Source organism: Microcaecilia unicolor, chromosome 7 (genome assembly GCF_901765095.1).
Source record: "Microcaecilia unicolor chromosome 7, aMicUni1.1, whole genome shotgun sequence".
Taxonomy (NCBI): domain Eukaryota; kingdom Metazoa; phylum Chordata; class Amphibia; order Gymnophiona; family Siphonopidae; genus Microcaecilia; species Microcaecilia unicolor.
This window is the reverse complement of record NC_044037.1, coordinates 1,518,270-1,538,338: the sequence shown is the minus strand read 5'-3', so window position 1 is coordinate 1,538,338 and position 20,069 is coordinate 1,518,270. Positions and strand designations below refer to the sequence as shown.

Here is a 20,069-nt window from a genome sequence, read left to right as displayed (position 1 = left end):
GTTGGCCTGCTTCCATTTTGCAGCAATGTCATATCTGGCAGCAGCCAAATACATTCATTTGAGCCTCACCTGCCATTTGAGGCCTCTCTTACCTTCTCTCCATCCACAATGTCCCCTATCCTTCTACCTGGAATTTCCCCCATTCCCAGCTCTTCCAAGCTACCTGAAAAATCAAATCTTCCTCCACTTCCTAATGTTTCCATCCTTCATATTCAGTTGTCTATCAACACATGTATCAACACTTTTCCTCAGGCACATCTTCCTCCCTCTCACAATGGATACACTTATTGTCCCTTCTCCATATCACCTCCCCTCCCCCAAACACCTACCCACTCAGCCACACACACTCATATTCTTTCAGTATTAGGGACCTCCCTCCCTCCCTCCCTCCCTATCATAAATCTCCTCACTTTTCGGGAAGTCAGCCTCCAGGTCCTGGCCAGGTTCATCAAGGACATTTGCCATCTTCACAGCCATTGCCAGCACATCATCTCTTGCCGGTCCAAATAGGTCACAATCCTCCAGCAGCCCCTCAGCACTCTGGTTAATTGCCAGATCTCAGGATATAAACAAAATCAGAATGTTCAATAACACCTTCACTAGGAACAGGACCCTACATCCACTCCTGCCCTAGCTGAGATGACATGTAATCATCTCTCTGACCTCCTGTGCAATTTTCTTTAATTAGTCACCTCATTTTCTAGCTCCTCTATATGTTCCATCTTTGCTTATACCCTACGCCGTCTATTAAAATGTTCTTATTCCATATTGTGTTGACATTGTAAGTAGTGTACTATGCCATACTTTGTACTGTTACTTGTATATTTTTATTCCTGTAATTGTCTATTGCTTATGTTTGATTTATTCTTACTGTACACCACATTGAGTGAATTCTTTCAAACAGGAAGTAAACAAATCCAAATAAATACATCACCGAGCCCTGGAGACCATATACAGATATCAGCAGGAATCAGGGACTATATAACATCTTTACAGACAGCACAACCTCACATCTGGTTCTACAGCTATGCTTTGCAATACCAATAAAGTTATATTAAAAAAATAGTAATGATGACTCCTACAAGGAGACCCACAAACAAGAGATTTAGGAATAACATTTTGAAGAAAATAAGGAACTGAAATGAAGTGGAGGTACCAAATCATGATTAATAGTATTTATTCCTATTCTAGTAAATGACAAGGGGAATGTGGAATCTCACAGGGGTCTGTGCTGGAACTGTTACTTTATATTTTTAGAATGATCTGTGAAAAGGAAGAAATAGCAATTTTATCATTTCTGCAAATAACACTAAAGTCTTCCTAGACTGAGAGGAATAATTAAAGACCTTTCCTTACATGAAATTTGGTTTTGATTTCTGTCTATTTTTTCCCTTTGTAACACTCTTAGCTCACCTTTTCCCAACTAATCTATAATGTACTTAAATCAGGTATTTTCACTCTGCATCTCTTGAGATCAATAAAAAGTTATTTAGATAAGGATGCCTTGCATATATATTTCAATGCTTTTATAAGCTCTCAGTATGGCTATTGCAGACATCTCAAAAGCCCATCTTAAATGGTCACAAACCCTACACTGCGAGCCTTCTGTGCAGGGCAATATGTACAGACCACATAACACTTTTACTTAAGCAGCTACATTGGTTACCAACTGAATGCTAATATTTTGAATTTAATCCTAAATTAACTCATAAGGCCGTATATGACAACACCTCAATTACTAACTGCACATATATCTGCTCGATATCTCCGTTCTCTGAATGACCATAGACTTGTTCTCCCAGACCCTGCATGGGCTAGTTGAGAATCGCCAACAAGTGCTTTTTTTTTCCCCCTATCCCCATCCCTTCTTGGGAAATTTCAATCAGCTCTTAAAACCCAAGTCTTTAAAACTGAATCTCCTGTCACACTTATTAAGTGAAGAGAAATGAAAGCAAAGACCCTCTGATTTGAATTAACTGCTATGTATGTGTGTCCGGAGCGAATGTCTCCTGTCCTATCACTGGTCATCGAGATCCTTTTCTTATTTCTCTTCTTGCTTTTATAGAATTGTAAACCACTTTGACTTGTGCTGCAAATAAGCTGGAATAGCAAACCTGAATAAAATGAATATGTGAATAGGTACCTTTACCTGCAGAGCTTAGGAGAACGTCTTAGGCAGGGTTGGATCATGAAAGAAAACCACGCACCAAAGTTTCACTTATTTACCCAAATGGGGTTCTCTATACACAGCAGGATATATTGGTGGGTGACATCATTAGATGGTTCAGACACATACTGGCTCCTTCAGAGCTCAGAAAAAATGAGGAGAATATTTTGAGCAGGTTTCAGGGCTTCCCACACAGTTACTGCCTCTCCAAGTTCCCTCAGTTCATGACAAAACTTAGGATTCAACCCTCAGGGAAGATAAGGTGGTTATTTGTGCCCAATCTATCCCATTTTCAGTAAAAAAAAACAAAAAACCAACAAAACTAAAAAAAAACAAACTTTGCTTTCTCTATCAAGAATCAGGATTAATCAGTCATAAGAACATAAGCATTGCTATACTGGGACAGACCGAAGGTCCATCAAGCCCAGCATCATGTTTCCAACAGTGGCCAATCCAGGTCACAAGTACCTGGAAAGATCCCAGAAAACTCAATACATTTTATGCTGCTTATCCCAGAAATAATCAGTGGATTTTCCCCGAGTCAATTTAATAATGGTCTATGGACTTTTCCTTTAGGAAGCCATCCAAACCTTTTTTAAACCCCGCTAAGCCAACTGTGTTTACCACATTCTCTGGAAACAAATTCCAGATTTTAATTGCACATTGAGCGAAGAAATATTTTCTCTGATTTGTTTTACATTTACTACTTTGTAGCTTCATTGCTTGCCCTCTACTCCTAGTATTTTTGAAAAGAGTAAAGAAATGATTCACACCTACCCGTTCCACTCCACTCATTTTATAGACCTCTTATCATATCTCCCCTTAGCTGTCTTTTCTACAACCTGAAGAGCTCTAGCGTCTTTAGCTTTTCCTTATAGGGAAGTCGTCCCATCCCCTTTATCATTTTTGTCGCCCTTCTCTGTACCTTTTCTAATTCCCCTATATCTTTTTCCTCCTTGCTGAAAGCCAACCCCCAGCTGTTTCTCTGCCCCTCTAAAGCTGTTCTCTGCTCTCCAACAAGTTTTTGCTCCTCTCAGAAGTCTCCCTCACACAACATCTACAGACCTGACAGAACATTTTGCACACTAAAGGTAAGCAGTCCTTTCTGTGCATCGCTCGGAATGCTAATTTAAATACTAATGAGTTCTTTGCAATACATTTGCATAGGATTATCATTAGCTGCTACCCAAACAGTAAAAACCACATAGAACCCCTGTGCATTAGACTCTAAATAATGTGATCGCTAGCTGGATAGTTCCAGTTTAAATCAGATGTTGCTAGCATGGTCAGCTTTGAGCATCAAACCGGGAAAGACTCCTGGCATGTACTTATGAACCCCAACTATGGGACAAAATCTTTCAATATTTATTCAAGGTTTCAATTACTACTCTTATGATTAAAAATGGGTATAAATGTTATCATTGGTATTATACCCATGAGAAACTGTTTAACTGGTACATTATGCTGGCACAATTGTAGGGGGAAGATTTCCCCCCCCCCCCCCCCCCCATATGTAGTGGACTTGTCCAGCAGTGCAATCTTTCTGGAAAGCGTTAGTATCTAACCTAAATACATTTCTACCAGTAACCTACCCACTAAGGACTGTTGTCTATTACATTATAAGACTGGGCATCTGAGAATGTCTGAAGACAAGGACATTTCTCTGGTAAGTGAACATTACTTTACTCTGTGCTTTGGGAACTTAAAGACTGGGGTTTAAAGGAGGAATTGACTTAAGTTAAATGCCTGGAATAGACTCCCTGAGCCAGTACGTCAGGCTCAGTCTCTGGCTGTCTTCTAGGCTTAAAGCCCACCTCTTTGTTACTGCTTTCGACTCCTAACCATGACTCTCTTACTCAACACCCTCACTTATCACCCCTACCACTGCAATTTCCCCACCTCTAGCTGTCTGTTCGTCTGTCCAATTTAGATTGTAAGCTCTGTTGAGCGGGGACTGTCTTTTCATGTTAATTTGTACAGCGCTGCGTAAGTCTAGTAGCGCTATAGAAATGTTTAATAGTAGTAGTAGACTTGTAGGTTATTGATAGGCAGAATAAAAAGAAAAAAAAAAAAAGCAAATTTTATCAATTAGTCTCCATACCCTTCCCCCCCCTCCCCCCCCCCCAGTTTTAAAACTTGAACTTTGTATCACAGCATTAACAGATAGCCTCTAGCAGGCACTGTAGGACCTAGTTTAGTATTAGTGTGTGCGTGGTGGTGGTGGGGGGAGAACAGAGAGAAAAGCAAGCATTATTAACTAGTTTCCATAGTGTACAACCCTTTTCCCTCAGTTTTAAAGTGAAACTTTTTCTAAAGGCAGAAACTTAACAGCCAAAGAAAATTACAAAGGACAGTAGCAAGGCTCAAATTTTGTTCTAAAGATAGTTTTTTTCTGTTCTTTGGTTGCTGGAGAGGTAGCACTGCTTCTGACCTGAATTAGGTGTTACTTAAGAAGTGAGGAAGTAGAATATTTTCAAAGGTTATTAAGGGCAATTAGATTACTGAGTTAGATTGAACTTTCTGTCACAGCCTACAACTTTAACAGATAGCTTCTAGAAGTTTATACTTCAATCCCACCCACCCTCCCCAAAGACTGCCCACCTTAGAACAACTCTTCATTTATAGTATGTTATTCTAATTAGGATAAAAAGGGAAGAGTGGTCTTAAATTACATTTCATTACCTTCTAAGAAGAAAACACTAAATAAATCACACAAAATACCATATAAGCTAAAGACATTTTTACATTAGACTAACACCAGCAGGTTTTAAATTATTGAAAAATTCAAAAGGGAAATGGAATGGGACTTGATAGACCACCTTTCTGTGGTTTTTACAACTACAATCAAAGTGGTTTACATAGTATTGTGTAAGGAGGTTGGAGGGTCTAAGCAGCTCAGGAGGAGGTATGGGGCCAGACTACATTCCCCACAAGGCCCTGAGAGAAGGGATCGGGGTGTAGGTCCCAAAACCCGGTGTGGCTCCCACGTGGAAGGGAGGGGGAAAAGGACTGGAGAGAGCAGCTGCGATGGCAGGCGAAGGCCAGAAGGGGGAGCAGGGATGACAAAGCTCAATACCCGTGGGTTAGAAATCAGTACAAGATTCCTTCCACCTGGGAGGGGGAGGAGGTCTCCAACCAACAGCCTAGCAGAGAGGCAGAGTTAATGGAGTGCTTGGAGGAAGGGGAGGCTGGAGAGACCAACACACCAGGTTTGGAGGAACCAGTGGACATGGACTGTAATTGTACTTTGGGGCAGAGTTGCAGGGACTGAGGCAGTGGGTGGTCACAGGAGTCAATTAGCTGTGTTGGGGCGGTGTACTGCCATTCTGCAACCACCCAAGCAGAAAGACTTTTAAAACTGAAACCCAGGCTGTTGAACTGGGGGGAGAACTGGGATTTAAAGGGAAGTTTTTTTCTTGTTGCTTTATTTTGGAACCAAATGGGACTTTAACCCCTTGAACTGAGATTTGGTGGAGGAGGGGAAATAAACTGTGGGAACTAAAAGCTGTGTTTTCTGGAAGGACTTTATTTGGGATGCTAAAGGGAGCCTACCACCCCTGAAGGTTTGCTACCCGGGATTACAGTATTACAGTGGCACCGCCGATGGGACTCGATTGAAGCTGACAAGGCCACCCTTAGCAAAGCGAAGACCAGCGGTTACCCCAGGTAAGAGGTACCTGAAGGGGGATCAATGCTGGATTGAAGTGTGAAGCTAAGGGGGGAACACAGGTCATGCCAAGGAACCCAGGCGGGGGTAGTGTAAAAGGGGAGTGGTGGGAGAAGAGCAGTACAAATTAGGAATTAAGAAAAAAAAAAGTGGTATCGCACTTGGTGTTTTTGGTATTCCAGACCAGGCAGGATGGAGCAGAAAGAAATGCTTCACTGGATGGCTGCGCAGTTTCAGAAGCAGCAGGAGGGGGCTCAACAGGTCTTGCAGCAAGTGGTGGAAGCCGCCAAGGAACAGCATGTACCTCTGCTCCAGGCAGTGCAAGGTCAGATGCAAGCCATAGGGAGCCTGTTGGATAAAGTTGCAGCCCCGGTACAGTGGCCGGTTTACCCATGGGGGTAGGAACCCCTCCGTTTGGACCCTTTTCTTTGGGACGAATGGGGGAGGATGATGATGTGGATGACTTTATTGCTACATTTGAGAGGATCGCCAGGGCAGTGCAATGGCCGAAAGAACAGTGGGCTGTTCGACTGGCAGGAAGCCTAGCTGGGGAAGCTCTGGCTGCATACCGGGCCATGCCGGCGGACAGCTCCATGGATTATGAGCAGGTAGTGGCGGCCATTAAAAATAGATTAGGTCTTACTAGAGACCATTATAGAAGACATTTTAGGGAGAGAAGGGAGAGAAACATGGCAGGCGGAGAGGCATAGCCGGGCTAGGGCCCTAAGGAGGTTTGGGGAAGAGAGAGGCTATGCATGGAGGCACAAGAGGTGGTTAGAGAGATTCCCGCTTTGGCCAGGAGCAGAGAGATGACCGGTATTAAAAAGGGCACTGGGAACAGTGGAAGGGGGGCCTTCAGGCGGGTTTCCCCGGTTCGGGTTGTGGAGGGATTGTTTGTACCGGGAAATACAGGATCCGGTGGGGGGACCGGTGCGAGGCCAGTGGTAATTCCCGGGTCTTTAGGAGTCTTATTCTAAGAGGGGCCCATTGATCATCCTTTGGCAGGGCATAAGGGCTCCCAGGAGTACGTTGAACACAGGTGCTGTGAGCGTTTTTATTGGCCTGGCATACATAGGGAAGTCCAGAATTAATTGCCAAGTTGCCCCTCCTGTCAGCGGTTGGTGGACCGATACCCTCCCAGGGCACCTATGGTACCCATTGCCTATTATTGGGGAACCTATGAGAAGTATGGCTATGGACATTGTGGGACCCCTCATCAGAACACCTAGGGGTTTTGCATACATTTTTGTAGTCATGGATAGGGCCACTAGGTTTCCCTGGGCCTTCCCAATGAGAAATATACGAGCTACGGGTATAGCCGCCGAATTGGTCAAGCTTTTCTGTGAAGTGGGATTCCCTCGAGAAATGCTTACGGATCAGGGGTCCAATTTCAAATCTAGACAGTTAAGAGAACTGTGGGAAGCTTTTAACATACGCCACATTACCACAGCTGCCTACCATCCCCAGACAAACGGGATGGTAGAGCGATTTAATAAAACCCTTAAGCAGATGTTGAGGAAAGGCTTGAAAGGGAAGTATGAGGATTGGGACCAGTTGTTACCCTATGATTTATATGCATGTAGGGAGAATATTCAAGCATCCCTAGGGGTATCCCCCTTTGAATTGGTCTTTGGCCGATTGCCGCGGGGCATTCTGGACATAATTCAGGAGGCATGGGTAGAGAGAGAGGAAGAGCCCAGGGAGGTTAGTACATACCTGAGGGAGTTAAGAGCAAGGATTCAGAGGGTCACGGCGTTTGCGCAGGACACCCTGGGGCAGAGCCAAGAGAGCCAGAAAGGGTATTATGACCGGGGCACAAAAGTAAGGAAATTTCAGGTGGGAGATAAAGTGCTCGTCATGGTGGCCTCAGACCCCCATAAGTTTACTTCTCAGTGGAAGGGACCCTGCGTGGTAACAGCCAGAGTAGGCCCATGGACATATCGGGTAAGGCATGCGAAAGGTAGGATTCAGACCTACCATGTAAATATATTGAAACCGTGGATAGAGAGAGAAGGGTGGGTGGCAGTCTCTGAAGAGGAGTTGGGTCCTCAACTAAGTGATGTACAGGAGGGGGGGAACCTGTTATCGGTGAGTCTCTATCCCATGGGCAGAGGCAACGGGTAAGGGAAATGATAGAGGAGTTTCAGGATGTTATCAATCCCCTACCTGGGGAAACCCATTTGGTGGCCCATGATATCGTCACCGAGCCTGGTAGGATTGTAAGGCAGAGGCCCCATAGAACACCAGAATTTAAGAGGAAGGAAATTATCAAGGCAGGTACAGGAATGATGGACTTAGATATCATAGAGGAATCAGTTAGTCCCTGGTTCCAGTCCAGTGGTGTTGTTCCAGGTGAAGGACCCAAAAAGCAGCAGGAGCTCCAAAGTTTCAATGCATGGTTGAGACAATGGTGCAGGGATGAGGGAATTAGATTTTTTTAGGAACTGGGTGACATTCTGGGAAAGGGGGAGGACAGTTCTGAAAAGGATGAGCTCCACCTTAACAGGATGGAACCAGGCTGTTGGCGCTAACTTTTAACAAGCAGATACACAAGCTTTTAAACTAGAATTGGGGGGGGGGGGGGGGGGGGAGCCGACAGTTGCCCAGGGGTTCATGCTTCAGTGTGGCGTATCCTCTAAGGATACTACTGAAACAGGACATTAATCCCAACAGAGAGGTTTCAACAATGCTGAAAGTAAGCCAGGTGTGCTTAATGAAAGAGCAGAATAAAGGATGCACATTATCCCCTTCAATTTCTAAGCAGCTTGTAGATCAAAGGAAAAAACACAATTTGAAGTGCCTGTACACACATGCTAGAAGCCAAAAAAATAATATGGGAGAGTTAAGAGTATATAGTATTAAATGATGAGGTAGATATAATTGTCCTCTTTCCACCAAGTCTCTGAGATGCCTACCAATGGGACACTGTGTTAACAGGTTACACAAATTGTATCGCAATGATAGAGAGAATCAAATTGGAGAGGAGGGGGGTTGCGCTATATGTTAAAGACGGAATTGAGTCAAATAAAATAGACATTTCACATGACACAGATAGCAGCATAGAATCATTATGGATAGAAATCCCATATGTGAAAGAAAGGAGTATTCTTGTAGGACTGTACTACCGTCTGCCGGGACAGAACAGACAGATAAAAGGTTTACAGAGATTAGGCAAGCTGGCAAACTGGGCAACACTATAATAATGGGTGATTTCAATTACCCTAATATTGACTGGATAAATGTTACATCAGGGAGTGCCAGGGAGATAAAATTTCTAGATGCGATAAATGACTGCTTCTTGGAGCAATTGGTCCAGGAACCGGCAAGAGGGGGAGTCACTTTGGATCTGGTCCTTGGTGGCGTGCAGAGCATAGTGTGAGAGGTTGTGGTGTTGGGTCCCCTGGGAAATAGTGATCATAACATGATCAAGTTTCAGCTACTATCTGGGATGAACCCCCAAAGGAAATCTACTGTAGCTGCACTTAATTTTCGAAAGGGCGACTATAAAAAAATGAGGAAAATGTTTAAAAAGAAGCTAAACAGATCAGCTGCAAAGGGTTAGGACACTAAATCAGGTGTGGACGTTATTAAAAATACCATCTTGGAAGCCCAGACCAGATGCATTCCACGTATTTGCAAAGGTGGAAAGAAGAGAAAACGACAGCCAGCATAGTTAAAAGGTGAAGTAAAAGAGGTTATTACAGCCAAAAGATTGTCCTTCAAAGAATGGCATATATCCATGGGTACTCAAAGAACTCAAGCATTAAATTGCTGATCTGCTGTTAGTAATATGTAACATGTCTTTAAAATCATCCATAGTACCTGAAGAGTAGAGGGTGGCCAATGCGACACCAATTTTTAAAAAGGGTTCCAGGGATGAACCAGAAAATTACAGCCTGGTAACCTGACATCAGTGCCGGGCAAAACAGTGGAAACTATTATAAAGAATAAAATTAGAGAGCACATAGACAAACATGGTTTAATGGGACAGAGTCAGTATAGATTCAGCCAAGGGAAGTCTTGCATAAACATGCGGATAAAGGTGAGCCGGTTGATGTAGAGTATCTAGATTTTCAGAAAGCTTTTGATAAGTTCCTCATGAGACATCCCTGAGAAAATTAGAGTAATGAGATAGGAGGCAAGGTTTTGGTGTGGATTAGGAATCGGTTATTGGACAGAAAACAGACGGTAGGGTTAAATGGTCATTTCTCTCAGTGGAGGAGGGTGAATAGTGGAGTGCCACAAGGATGTGTACTGGGACTGGTGATATTTAACGTATTTATTAATGATCTTGAAATTTTAACGATGATTAAATCTGCAGACGACAAAACTATTCACAACAGAACCAGCCTGCCCGGTCTAAAGTGAACTGCAATGATTTTGCTGCAAACTTTGCCAACAAAATTAAAGTCTCCATCAGGAATTACAATCAATTCCACCCAGTGCCCAACCAGTCAACCAGAGGTGCACAAACTCGCCCCCTTCTAACAGAGACAGATGGAACACTTTTAACCTAATGACAGAGGAGAGCCTTGACAAAATCCCAAGAGACCTTCAACCAACTATCTGCTCCCTCGATCCCTGCCCATCAAAGATAGTGCAGCAGGTACGTATGGGCCTTATAGAAGGCGTCACAAAAATTGTGAACATCTCTCTTTCTAATGGGCAACTACCAACAGCATTAAAAAGGGCAGTGTTCACCCTCTAATGAAGAAAAACAACCTTGACCAGGACAAACTTGAAAGTTACAGGCCAGTTATCCAACATCCCATTTCTACGGAAACTCTTAGAACAAACAGTCTGTTCAACTTAATGAATGGCTAGAAAAGAGTAACTGGCTAGATCCATGCCAATCTGGATTCAGATCCGGTTATGGAACAAAAATGGTCCTCGTATCCTTGCTAGATGATCGTCTCAGAAACCGAGACAAGGGATTCGCCTCAATGTTAGTACTGTTAGATTTCTCGGCTGCTTTTGACACTGTGGATCATGATATCTTGCTAGCATGACTGACAGAAACAGGTATATCAATGGTACAGTACTTGCCTGGTTCAGATCCTATCAGACAGGCAACAATCCATAATGATTAGCAGCAACTCATCACCACCATGGAGACTGACCTGCGGGGTACCACAAGGATCGATACTGTCACCTATTCTGTTCAATATCTACCTCAAGCCACTAGCTGAGCCAATTCGGTCAATGGACACTCAGTTCTGCATCTATTGAACCTAACTTACCTACAGCCTTGAATAAACTGATAAGTGCAAAGTGATGCACTTAGGGCAGTAGAAATCCAAGGGAGACGTATGTGTTAGGCGGTGAGAGTCTGATAGGTATGAACGGGGATGAGGGATCTTGGGTGATAGTATCTGAGGACCTGAAGGCGACGAAACAGTGTGACAACACGGTGGCCATAGCTAGAAGATTTGCTAGGCTGCATAGAGAGAGGTTGTGACCAGCAGAAGAAAAGAGGTTTAATACCCCTGTTTGAGACGTTGGTGAGGCCCCACCTGGAGTATTTGTGTTCAGTTTTGGAGGCCATATCTTGTGAAGGATGTTTAAAAATGGAAGCGGTGTGCAAAGAAAAGCTACGAGAATGGTATGGATTTGCGGTTTACAAGACGTAGGAGGATGAGACTTGTTGACCTGAACATGTTTCCCTGGAGGAAAGGAGAAACAGGGGTGATATGATACAGCGTTCAAATATTTGAAAGGTATGAATCCGCCAACGAACCTTTTCCGGAGATGGAAGGTGGTTTAGAACGCGAGGATATGAAATGAGATGAAGGGGGGCAGACTCAACAAAATGTCAGGACGTAATTTATTACGGAGAGAGTGGTGGATGCTTGGAATGCCCTCTGTGGGAGGTGGGGAGAGGAAACGGGTAACGGAATTGAAACATGCGGTGGATAAACATAAAGGAATCCTGTCTCAGAAGGAAGGGATCCCCAGAAGCTTAGCCAGTGGTGGGAGGCAGGGCCTGGTGGTTGGGAGGTGGGGATAGTGCTGGGCAGACTTATACGGTCTGTGCCAGAGTGGTGGTGGGAGGCGGGGCTGGTGGTTGGGGGCGGGGCGGGGATAGTGCTGGCAGACTTATACGGTTCTGTGCCAGAGCGGTGGTTGGGAGGTGGGGATAGTGCTGGGCAGACTTATCCGGTTGTGCCCTCAAAAAGACAGGTACAAATCAAGGTAAGGTATACACAAAAATGGCACATGTGAGTTTATCTTGTTGGGCAGACTAGGTGGACCGTGCAGGTCTTTTTCTGCTGTCATCTACTATGTTACTTGTCTAACATCAATTCAAGAATGGGCTAAACACAACCAACTTTGCCTGAACCCAAGTAAAACCGATCTTCCCTGGGTCTCTAACACAAGTGGATACATACCTGACATCAAAATCCCTTTTGGGAAGTATGAACTCCCCCTCAAATCACAAGTCAGGAACCTTGGAATATAGTTATTCAACACTTACCCTGATTCCCCAGATCCAAGCAACCTTCATCAGCTGCTTCTAATATTTGCGACAGCTACGCTGCCTCTCTCATTACATCGAGAATGTAAGTCTTATCCCAGTTGTGCATGCCATGGTAACATCAAGACTGGATTACTGCAATGCACTATACAATGGTCTGACTACAAAGGGCCTGCACCAGCTCCAGTTGATTCAGAATGCAGAAGCAAGACTCATAGAAGGTCGCAAGCAACGTGACCACATCACACCATTTTTGCAAAAACTTCATTGGCTACCAGTACAATACAGGGCTAAATTTAAAACTCTATGTCTGATCTTCAAGGCCCTGAAAGGAAATGGCCCTAAATATCTGAAGAATAGGATGATCCTCCACACACCACCAAGGTCACTAAGGTCCTCCCAAGGACTTTCACTAACTACACCCTCTCCAAGAGACATTACACGATGTGATACCCGCAAGCGAGCCTTCTCCAGAGTATTCCCTACACTCTGGAATGCATTGCCTGAAAGGCTCCGCTTAACACAAGACTATCTCTACTTCAGGAAGAAGGTGAAAGTTTGGTTCTTCAACCAGGCCTTTAATGGAAGAAGTAACTAACTTGTTAGTCTCACTCACACACACACAAGGATATAAAGCATCACATACCATGTAAAATGAGTTTATCTTGTTGGGCAGACTGGATGGACCGTACAGGTCTTTATCTGCCGTCATTTACTATGTTACTCAGGCTGCCCAACCCATCCCTACCCTAGCTGAGATAATATTTAACCATCTCTCTGACCTCATGTGCAACTTTCTTCAAATCAGTCACCTTACTTTATAATTCTTCCTACTTTCTTACTCATCTATATGTTACAACTTTGCCTTACCCTTCACTACCAATTATAATGTTCTATTACGTATTGTGTTGACATTGCAAGTAGTATACCATGTCATATTTTGTATTGTTAGTTGAATATTTTTACTGCTGTAATTGCCTATTGCTCATATTTGATCTATTCTTACTGTACACCGCCTTGAGTGAATTCCTTCAAAAAGGCGGTAAATAAATCCTAATAAAGTTGTTAGAATGCACACAGATTGTACAAAAATTGCAGGAAAAACTTAGGACATTGGAAGACTGGGCATCCAAATGGCAGATGAAATTTAATGTGGACAAATGCAAAGTGATGCACATTGGGAATAATCATCCAACTCATAGTTACTTGATTCTAAGATCCACCTTAGGAGTCAGCCCCCGAGAAAAAGATCTAGGTGTCAACGTAGACAACATGCTGAAATCTTCTGCCCAGTGTGAGGCGACTGCTAAAAAAGCAAACAGTTTACTAAGAACTATAAGGAAAGGGGTAGAAATAGGACAAAGATTATTATAATACCTCTGTATCTCTCCATGGTGCGATCGAGCATTGTGTGCAATTCTGGTTGCCGTATCTCAAAAAAGATGTAGCGGAATTAGAAAAGGTTCAAAGAAGGGCAATCAAAATGATTAAGGGAATGGAACTCCTCTCGTATGAGGAAAGGCTAAAGAGATTAGGGCTCTTCAGCTTAGAAAAGAGACGGCTGGGGGTGGGGGGGTATGATAGAGGTCTACAAAATCCTGAGTGGTGTAGAACAGGTAACTGTAAATCGATTTTTTTACTCTTTCAAAAAGTACAAAGACTAGGGGACACTCGAGGAAATTACACAGTACTACTTTTAAAACGAATAGGAGGAAATATTTTTTCACTCAAGGAATAGTTAAGCTGTTACCAGAGTATGTGGTATCAGCGGTTAGTGTATCTGGGTTTAAAAAAAAAAAAAGTTTGGACAAGTTCCCGGAGGAAAAGTCCATAGTCTGTTACTGAGATAGACATGGGGGAAAGCCACTGCTTGCCCTGGGATCTGTAGCATGAATCTTGCTACTATCTGGGATTCTGTAAGTTATTTGTGATCTGAATTGGTCACTGCCGGAAGCAGGATACTGGGCTAGATGGACCATTAGTATGGCTATTCTTAGGTTCATTCTCCCTGTCTCCTGAGCTGTAAGCTTGAGGTCAATGTTTGATTCCTCTTTCTTTCTGAATATGTCTGCTAAAATCTGTCTTTCTCTACATTACCACCAAAATGTATGCCTTTCTTTCTGAACATACTACCAAAACCCTATCTATACTTTCATCATTTCTCGCTTAGATTACTGCAACTTGCTCCTACAAAACCATCTCCCTTCCAATCTGGTCAGAATTCTACTGTACAACTTATCTTCCGCCAGTGTCACTATGATCATGCAACTCCTCTCTTCAAATCACTTCACTGGCTCCCTATTCGTTTCTATATTCAGTTTACACTCCTCTTATTGGCTTACAAATGCTTATGTTTATTAAGGCAATTGATATACCGCCTTTCAGTTCAAAAATCAAAGTGGTGTACAATACTAAGAGGGAAATAGAAAGGAAATCCATAACAAAATAGGACACAGAAAAACTTTGTATCTTTCCTCTCTTATCTATCCCTACACCGCTCCCTGCGTTCATTAGCTAAGTCAATCTTATCTGTTCCCTTCTCCTCCACCACCAACTTCAGTCTCTCTTCCTTCCATCTTGCTGCCCCTGCTCTAGACTTCATGGTCTTATCCAAAGCCAGGCTAAAAGCCACATTTTTGAGGCTGCTTTTAACTCTTAACCTTTTAATCAGCTATTCAATAGCTATGTTTTAATCATTCCCATAATAAATTAAACTCCCTAATCATTTATTTGTCCCGTTTGTCTTGAATAGATTGTAAACTCTGTTAAGCAGGGACTGTCTCTTACATGTCTGTGTACAGCCCTGTGTACATTTAGTAGGTGCTATAGAAATGATAACATGTCGGTATACAACCTCGTGTACATTTAGTAGCGCTACAGAAATGATAAGCAGTAGTAGCTGTAAAAATCACAGATGTGGCCCTGGATAGCCAAAGTCCCCTCAGCCTAAGTTAAGGATTGCTCCTACTGGTTCTATTACACGAGGCAGTAGTGGCATTTTTCCTTACCACACAGATCAGAAGATGCCTTGTCCAGTTCTTCAGCTTCTGCAATCATCTCTGCCATGGCCAGAATATCTGCCTCCAGGGGGTTTGAAGGAATCTTCACTTTCAGCTCTTCAATCGTCTGAACTATTTTATCAGCACTCTCCAGTGTAGTTGGCAGGAACATTGGCACAGGCACCTGCCATTCAACAACAGAGAGGCTAGTGGCCACAGCAAGACTAAAAGGCTAGCACAGACACTCACGCTTCAGTCACACACACAGCCTTCAGCTACGAGAGGTACAAGAAACGCATGCAATAGTGTAAGTGTCTGGGAGCAGCATTTGTCACTTACAGGAACGGGCATGGACAGAGGCACCGGAACTTTCTGGCAGTATAAATGCATCGGCACAGGTACGAAGATCGGAACGGGAACCGGCAGCACAATCACCTGAGGCTTCCAATCCTCTTCTGATCAGCACGAGACAAAAGCAAAATCTAGTTGAAGAATGCAGCAGAAATCCCCTCTGTCCTCATTCACAATCTCCCTCCTGCTGATGGGGAAAAATCTCTTGCAATCCCACTTTTCACTTGACTGGCCTCAAAGTCTCCCTCCAAACTCCTCCTTCCTACCCTCATATCTAATTTACATATTATTAATTTACCTGTCTGGCAGTCTGTGGTCTTCATTTCCACCTTGCAAGAAATTCCCCGGTTTTGCATCAGTGGTTTACACATGGCAGCTTTATTTTTTCGACCCGTGGTAGGTGGAGGTGGTGGAGGTGGAGGTGGGGAAGGTGGAGCTGGAGAAGTCACCTGTACAGAGCAAGGCTTCGGTGATGACTAAAAAAATCAGAAGGGCCCCAAGAGGCATTAAAGAAGAATACAACAATACCATGTTCAGAGCAAAATCTTAGGCACTAATCATATGCAGAAGATAAATCATTTACAGGCAATTCTGCTAAATTACAAATAAAAGCAACCTTTTTCTCCACCCAGTCAAGGTGACCATCTTTTATCACCTCCCCTCCTTACAGTGTAAATTACCATTTCCCTATTTATTCATTCAATCCTGATTTCCTCCCATATTTTGTAAAGTTGCAAATTAATATGTTATCAGTGTCACTTAAGAATGATCTGATTATTATTATTATTTTTTGTTACATTTGTACCCCACGCTTTCCCACTCATGGCAGGCTCAATGCAGCAGGCAATGGAGGGTTAAGTGACTTGCCCAGAGTCACAAGGAGCTGCCTGTGCTGGGAATCAAACTCAGTTCCTCAGTTCTTCAGGACCAAAGTCCACCACCCTAACCACTAGGCTCATTTTGAATAGTGTTTTCTTCCATAGCTGGATAATATGGGAAGCAAAGGTAAGTGAAGAGTCGAGCAAGACCTCTAGTACTCTGGTTTCAGATTCGACTTTAAAGATTTGACCATTGGTCAAGGATATTGATGATGGGACCTCAACTCCCTGATTTCAGAACCGCAGGACCTAGGTATTTTGCGCATTCAATTTCAGTTTATTGGTCAGGGCCCAGGTGCTGACATCAGTCACTACCATTCGCTACAGACTGAGCTGGATCTATGTTTGATGCTGTCACTGGTAAGAGAAGCAGGATGTCATCTGCATGGAATAGTAGTTCATTAAGTACCAGGTGTATTGAGGGTAAGGGATGACATAAAGAGACTGAATAGGGAAAGGGGACTTGATATACCACCTTTCTCTGGTATGTTGCAACTACATTCAAAGTGGTTTACATATATACAGGTACTTATTTTGTACCAGGGGCAATGGAGGGTTAAGTGACTTGCCCAGAGTCACAAGGAGCTGCAGTGGGAATCAAACCCAATTCCCCAGGATCAAAGTTCCCTACACTAACCAATAGGTTACTCCTCCACTCAGGATAGATGAGACCTCGCAGTTAGGAGACCACAAGTTGGAAAACTGGGTGTTTTGTTTGACAGAATAACTTTGATTTGAAAGGAATTCACTGAACCATTTGAACAGTCCCTGTTATTCCTATTTGATCCAAGCATTCGAGTAGCAATGTGTGATCAACCACATCGAATGCCGCAGATATATTGATTCAATTATTATTATTTTTTTGTTACAATTGTACCCCGCGCTTTCTCACTCATGGCAGGCTCAATGCGGCTTACATGGGGCAATGGAGGGTTAAGTGACTTGCCCAGAGTCACAAGGAGCTGCCTGTGCCGGGAATCGAACTCAGTTCCTCAGGACCAAAGTCCACCACCCTAACCACTAGGCCACTCCTCCGCTCTTGGAGTAATATTAGACAAGCAACTAACATTCAACAACAACAGTTCTAATACTGACTGGATAAATGTGACATCAGGAAGCAGTAGAGAGATAAAATTCTTAGATGTAATAAATAACTGCTTCTTGAAGCAACTGGTCCAAGAACTGACAAGAGGAAAAACTATTGTAGATCTAGACTTTGGTGGAATGCAGAGCATTGAACAAGAGATAACGGTGCTGGATTCACTGGGAAACAGTGACATAGTAAATGATAGCAGATAAAGACCTGTACGGTCCATCCAGTCTGCCCAACAAGATAAACTCATTTTACATGGTATGTGATACTTTATATATATATCCGAGTTTCATTTGTCCCTGACTTTCTCAGGGCACAGACCGTAGAAGTCTGCCCAACACTGGTTTTGCTTCCCGATTACCGGCATTGCCACCCAAACTCCACTAAGATTCCGTGGATCCATTCCTTCTAAACAGGCTTCCTTTGTGTTTAGCCCATGCGTGTTTGAATTCTATTACCGTTTTCATCTCCACCACCTCCCGTGGGAGGGCATTCCACATATCTACCACCCTTTCTGTGAAAAAATACTTCCTGACATTACTCCTGAGTCTGCCCCCCTTCAACCTCAATTCATGTCCTCTAGTTCTACCACCTTCCCGTCTCCGGAAAAGGTTCGTTTGTGGATTAATACCTTTCAAATATTTGAACATCTGTATCACGTCACCCCTGTTTCTCCTTTCCTCCAAGGTATACATGTTCAGCTTGGCAAGTCTCTCCTCGTACGGTTTGCAACGCAAATCCCATACCATTTTTGTAGCTTTTCTTTGCACTGCTTCCAGTCTTTTTACATCTTTCGCAAGATACAGCCTCCAAAATTGAACACAATACTCCAAGTGGGGCCTCAACAATGACTTGTAGAGGGGCATCAACACCGCCTTTCTTCTGCTGGTTATACATAGTAACATAGTAAATGACAGCAGAAAAAGACCTGCATGGTCTATCCAGTCTGCCCAACAAGATAAACTCATATGTGCTACTTTTTGTGTATACCTTACCTTGATTTGTATCTGTCATTTTCAGGGCACAGACCTCTCTATTCGGCCTAGCATCCTTCTGGCCATGACCGTCGCCTTGTCACATTGTTTCTTTTTTTTGTTACATTTGTACCCCACGCTTTCCCACTCATGGCAGGCTCAATGCGGCTTCACCTTCATATCGTCTGACACCAACACCCCAAGGTCTCTCTCCTGAGTCAAACTTACTAATCTTTCCCCTCCTATTCGGTATCTCTCTTTCGGGTTTCTGCACACCAAGTGCATCACTCTGCACTTCTTGGCATTAAATTTTAACTTATAGATTATATAGAAACCTAGTTCCTCTAACCTATAAATTAAATAAAATCTTTCTTTATAAGTGTAATAGTCCTCAGTACTGGGTGCATTGTGGTAGAGCTAATGAATAACTCTTGCACCAGCGTCCACCATCATAGCACTATGTATCCCTACCGGTACATGCGCAGTCTCGCATACTATTCCCGCATATGCCGGCGTTTTACCGACCTGGGGCGGACTGTCAATCGGTCCACACCACAGGACAGCCGAAAAATGGAAGTAAAAAGCTTAGGATCAATGATCTAAGAGACAAATAGAAGAAATAATATCTAATAGCGAGTAAGTAATCAAAAAAATTTTTTATTTCAGTTATTCGTTCCCCTGACGACATGTAATGCGAAACATGTGAGCATGTTGGGAACGGGAATCGTATCACCAAGATAGGGAACACGCTGAACACCACTGAGGGAAGCAGGGAGCACATCATGAGCAAAAAGAAAACAATGATTGAATGATTTTAGCTCCAGCCCACCAGTGGCACTATATAGAGACAACATATCCCTACAAGAGAAGTGGACCTTCTCATAAACTTTTGCTGGCAAAGTATAAAGAATTGAAATATAGCTACACATAGAAGCTCTGGAGAGGTGTAGCATTTATATACAAAGCTGCTAGGAACAATTTATGATCCACAAAAGAAATCAAAGCACAAACAATAGGGAGGTAGGGATACATAGTGCTCTGATGGTGGACACTGGTGCAGTCAGAGAAGTTGTTCATTAGCTCTACCACAATGCACCCAGTACTGAGGACTATTACACTTATAAAGAAAGATTTTATTTAATTTATAGGTTAGAGGAACTAGGTTTCTATATAATCTGTAAGTACATTAAGAGGGAAACCGGAAGTGACACTAATTCCCCAGAGTTTATTAATTACATTTTAACTGCCAGGCCCTTGACCATTCTTCTAACTTTTGAAGATACCTTCTCATTGTTTCTACTCCCTCCAGGGTAGCCACTCTATTGGCTATCTTCGTGTCATCCGCAAAAAGGCAAACCTTTCCTTCCAGCCCTTAAACAACATCTCCCACAAATATTTTAAACAGAATAGGCCCCAGCACCAATCCCTGAGGAACTCCACTGCTCACCTTCCTATCCTCCAAGCG

At 43.2% G+C, this 20,069-nt stretch overlaps 1 protein-coding gene across 1 annotated transcript in view; it reads right to left on the bottom strand.

Annotated features, from left to right (window-relative positions):
- The window catches only part of ZMYM3 (zinc finger MYM-type containing 3), a 271,782-nt gene that overhangs the window by 29,190 nt on the left and 222,523 nt on the right, over nucleotides 1-20,069 (bottom strand). The window contains 4 exon segments of the mRNA XM_030209787.1: nucleotides 411-557; nucleotides 15,318-15,492; nucleotides 15,648-15,763; nucleotides 15,958-16,135. Coding sequence (XP_030065647.1) covers nucleotides 411-557; nucleotides 15,318-15,492; nucleotides 15,648-15,763; nucleotides 15,958-16,135 — 616 coding nt within the window.